At 46.2% G+C, this 5048-nt stretch overlaps 1 protein-coding gene across 1 annotated transcript in view; it reads left to right on the top strand.

Annotated features, from left to right (window-relative positions):
* Positions 1-310: 310 nt before the first annotated feature.
* Positions 311-5048, top strand: part of grm5b (glutamate receptor, metabotropic 5b) — a gene marked incomplete at both ends in the record, with an annotated part of 107851 nt that continues 103113 nt past the window's right edge. The window contains 3 exons of the mRNA XM_083637952.1: positions 311-463; positions 1949-2410; positions 3221-3335. Coding sequence (XP_083494078.1) covers positions 311-463; positions 1949-2410; positions 3221-3335 — 730 coding nt within the window. The remainder of the gene's footprint in view (positions 464-1948; positions 2411-3220; positions 3336-5048) is intronic.

The raw sequence follows: 5048 nt of genomic DNA, 5'->3' as shown, positions 1-5048 counted from the left end.
TCACCTGTTGTTACTATGGGGACCAACTGTGGAGCCAGCAGCTACTTCAGCCAATGAGAGTCGCTTATGAATTTCCCAGGACTGCGCTGCAGCACCTGTCTCAGTTGGCACACTGATGGTCCCGCCTCGAACTCCTGAAGAAAAAGTAAGAAGAAAGGACGAATCCAATCAAGCCATTTTCAAACTCTCGTGTGTGCTGCAAACTCTCGCTATGGCAAGGAACAGTGTTTCTGGGACGAGTAGTTTTCTGTGACATCTCTAAACTACAACATCGAGATCTCTTCCTGTGTTTCCTGGACGGACCGATAAGATGCTCTGGCTGCTGCTCGCTCTGCCCATCTGGGTGGGGCCTGACCAAGCTGACTCCTCCCAGTCCAACGAGCGGCGAGTCGTAGCGCACATACCTGGTGACATCATCATCGGAGCGCTGTTCTCCGTCCATCATCAGCCTCCTGCTGACAAGGTGCGTTTTTTGTGCCTCTGTTTTTGCGTTGTGTGTATATTTGTCGAATGGCATGTGTGTGTGTGTGTGTGTGTGTGTGTGTGTGTGTGTGTGTGTGTGTGTGTGTGTGTGTGTGTGTGTGTGTAGATGTCATGGTACAGTATGGGAATAAAGGTATGGAATGATATGGGTAAGGTTTCGGAAGATAGGGAAAACCTTTTTTTCTCAATAGCATTTCATATCTAAAGATGTAACCCTACATTATGTTTTCTTGTTTCTTTTATATATTTTTATACTTTTTTCTGTGAATATACGAGGGATCAGCCGAGCAGCATTTTGGTAAACAAACCGCGTCACTGGGGGAAAACTGCAATGGGACCCTATGAAGCCAGCCTTGAGTGCTCACTCTAGCTCCGGCTGTGCGGTTTACATTTTAAAAACTGCGACAGTTCACACAACTTTACCACGACATACATATATTATACATCAAAGTCTTGAGCTACTTCTGCTCTCACTCAGAATGTCAAAATATAACCGATGTCATCTATAGTTTTTGAGATATTAACGTTTGTTTGGCACAACTCATACTAGTTAACTGCTGCAGGCTTCCGCATTTTTGGGGGATTTGCTTCCGCATTTTTGGGGGATTTGTTGTTGTTGTGACGTCACGCTGATTCGTCCTATACGTAAATATAACTTTATGTACTCTCTTCATATAAATGAAAATGAGCATTGATATGTAATACACATTATATGTACGAGATTCTCTGACTCAATTAAAAATAACACATTTGAAACAAAGGTATGGAATCTTATAAGCAGGGAGCCAGCCCCAGCCAATCAGGATGTAGGGACAGTGTTTGTTTGTTTGAGTATTAATTTTCATCTCCCACTCCCACCAGATCCACAAGTGTAATAAGTGTCTAAATAGGAGCTGGAATAGGCATTTGGCAAATGTGACAAAAGAAAGTACAATGAAAAAATACAATGAGAGAGAGAGAAGTTGGAAATGGGTATTGGCAAAACCGCTGATCAACATAGCGTTATTATGTTGCTGTGTAGGCCTATTAGGACCTAGGAACATGTTCAATCTTTAGACTGTTTAGCTGTGTGTGAGTCCATGAACATTCAACCTCCATTAGCTGCCTCTGGGATCTGTAGTCTGCCGCTGACATTCAGGCTTTTTCTCACTCATTATGGATCATTGCAAACAGCAAAAATAACCCTATGAACATGGCAACCATGAGCAGAAAAGCAGTCTTTGCCTGAAGTCCTCCACACTGTAGCGCCTATGTGTTCAAACCATGTGTGGTCAGGAAGGGGCGCGGCTAGGTAACGGGGGGCCTTAGCTAAGCACTTCTTTATTGTGAAATATTGTTTCAAATCAAAGCATAACCAGCCAGATTTTATGTGGAGAAAAAACAATGAATTCAATTTGATTCCATTTGATTTCATTTCATTTGATTAGATTCCATTTGATTAGATTCCATTTGATTGCCCTCACAGGTGCACGAGCGCAAGTGCGGCTCTGTGCGGGAGCAGTATGGCATCCAGCGTGTGGAGGCCATGATGCACACGCTGGACCGCATCAACGCCGACCCGCGCATCCTCCCCAACATCAGCCTGGGCTGTGAGATCCGAGACTCCTGCTGGCACTCGGCCGTGGCTCTGGAGCAGAGCATCGAGTTCATACGAGACTCTCTGGTCTCCTCCGATGAGGCGGAGGAGTGGGGGGGCAGTACCTGGGGAGGAGGAGGAGGTGGAGGAGGGGGAGGAGGAGGAGGAGGAGGAGGGGGAGGGCTGAGGTGCGCAGACCCCTCGGCCACCGCTATGAGGGGGAAGAAACCCATTGTGGGCTTGATCGGGCCGGGATCGAGCTCAGTGGCCATCCAGGTCCAGAACCTTCTACAGCTGTTCAACATACCGCAGATCGCCTATTCTGCCACCAGTATGGACCTCAGTGACAAGGTAGGAGCATTTCCCTTACTACTGTGTCTATAATGAACCATCTAAAGCAGGGGTGCCAAACATATGGCCCGGGAGCCAGAACCGGGTCCAATCCGGCCCACAGGATGACTTTACAAAGTGTGAAAATTGCACTGAGAAGTCCTTCAATCAAATTTTCCAAGCTCAGGATTTGACACCTAAAATTGATGCACTTGTGAAGGTTCCAGGAAGTACCAGTAGCCTATTCATGTTTTCTGTATCCACCATTAAATGGTAACCTATCTTCATTACCCTTGAATATCGAGAAGAATTGCAGCGTTGCCGTCAATTGGAACGCACAGTTACAGACAGTAGATTTGATATGATAGGCTTATGGTAGCTGAGATAACCCTCGGTGAAGCCGTGTTCTTAAACTCATTTGAGTCCACGGGCCACATGGGACTCAATTCTCAAGTGGGCCAGACAAAGAAAATTAATCCATAATATAAATAACACCTCCAAATTGTCAATTTTTTGTGTGTGTAAGGAATTAGGCCTACAGGTACATTTTGACACCCCTGAAAATCACTGCTTTTCAGTATGCAGCCTGCATAATATATTAATGCAGTCATTCAGTGCTTTGAATACATTGTTTTTTTAATCACGCTATATATGCATACATTTCAGAGTTATTCTAATTAAGTCTAAGCACTCTATTTTTATTATATATGCATTAGTGCTATTTTTCCCATTTAATGGAATTGAATGTCATCGATTGGTTGAAGTGTCTCATTCAAGATAGTCCTGGATCATCACGCATTTCATTTTTTTTCCATTTCCATTTGGTTTCAGAGCCTGTACAAGTATTTCATGCGCGTGGTACCTTCAGACGCCCAGCAGGCTAGAGCTATGGTGGACATTGTCAAGAGATACAACTGGAGCTACGTGTCGGCCATACACACCGAAGGTAAACACTACTTCCTCGCTCGCTCACACACACATGCACACACCTCTCTCTCTCTCTCTCTCTCTGCCCGTCTGTCTCTCTCCCCCCTCATGGATTACATTTGACATTGATCTTCAGCTGAGTCTCTGTATCCGGTGTGACTGACAAATAAATGGAACAAATATTCCCCGTGTCTCTGTAATGCGCTGCACCACAGAGAGGAGCTCTTTGAGGAAATAGAGCCGGTGGAGAAAAAGCAGCAGCAACGTTTCAGACGAGGCGGGAGCACTTTCAGTGCAAGGGCAAAAAGAGAGGACAGCCATATGGGAGAGGGGGGCGTAATTGCGGCGAGCGCTTGTGTTGTGCTCCACGGTGGAGCAGAGAGACGGGGGGAAGAGTGGTTCTTGAAGTGATAAGTCTTCAGGCTACAATGGCAGCTATATAAGAGCAATTGCTCTCGCTGCCTTGAAAGCAGATGTTGCACAGGTTGAAGCCCAGGAGAAGGTGACGATAGGGTCGTTTCCTGGAGGAGTGATTGGGGTCACAGAGGCAGGTGGCCGTCATACCGCTACACACGTTACGCCAGAGGGACATGGGGTTAGAGGAGGAGGGACCGAGTCAGTTGGGGGAGAGGGCTAGAATGTGCGTTAGAAGAAGGAGGGGCGCCATCTAGTCACCAGCCTTCTTCTCAGAGGAACGAGGGAGAAGTACATAGAGAGGGAGTGACTAGAAGAGAAGATAGAGGATAGTCTCTCTCTCTCTCTCTCTCTCTCTCTTTCTCTCTCTATCCCATCTCTCCCTCCATCCACACATCCTGCAGATGGTCTTCATGCTCCTCCTGCTGCTCTGTGCTATAAAGGAAGCTGGTAGTGAGTTGAGTCACTTCCTGCTGCTCTGTGCTATTCACCTTATTCACCACGCCCACTTTTTCTCTCTTCCCCATCGACGCAATTGTATTTGTTCTTCCGGTTCATCGCTAGTTGGCGGCCAATTTCAAAACAAAACGTCACTATAATAATGAATGAAGTTTGGCAACATTCAGAATTAAGCTACACTGCGGCCAACTTCAGTGACATGCTCATAGCGTTACTGCCGCGAGGAGCCGATGCCTGCACCCGGTCGGCATTTAACGTTAGTTACAAAAGTAGGTCGACGGTGTTTTCTCAATGCCAGTACAGTAGCCTACTGTAGGGGTTGACAGCCGGTCTGTCACACAGCCAGCGCTCCTCGCTGCTCGTTAAAAATGTCCAAATAGGCGTTATTCTGATAAACTCGTCACATGAATGTTACATTCTCATCCGACAAAATATTACAACTTTATAAAAAAAAGTTTTGCTTGAAAACAGCTTTTTGCCAAGTCTAAAAATGATAAAGGTAGGCGAAATCTACTTCCGTGTCTAAAAACGGAACGACGATTACAAAATGACGTCATGCAGAAGCGTCCTTGTATGGGCAAAGAATAAGGTGAATAAAGGAAGCTGGTAGTGAGTTGAGTCGCTCGGCGTACTGAGAGATTTTGCCTATAGTGTGACAGCCACAGGGACTGGAGCACAATGCTCCAAGTGTGTGTGTGTGTGTGTGTGTGTGTGTGTGCTACTTTGCTACTTTGCTACTATTTATCTGACAAGCCAGCGAAGAAACAATGTGTTGGCCTATGTCCGACACAATGCGCCTGTGTGCAGGCGTGTGTGTGTGTGTGTGTGTGCAGGCGTGTGTGTGTTTATGTGAATGCAC

The sequence above is a fragment of the Poromitra crassiceps genome (genome assembly GCF_964638095.1).
Source record: "Poromitra crassiceps genome assembly, chromosome: 5".
In the NCBI taxonomy this organism is placed as follows: Eukaryota; Metazoa; Chordata; class Actinopteri; order Beryciformes; family Melamphaidae; genus Poromitra; species Poromitra crassiceps.
This window is presented reverse-complemented; position numbering and strand designations above follow the sequence as displayed.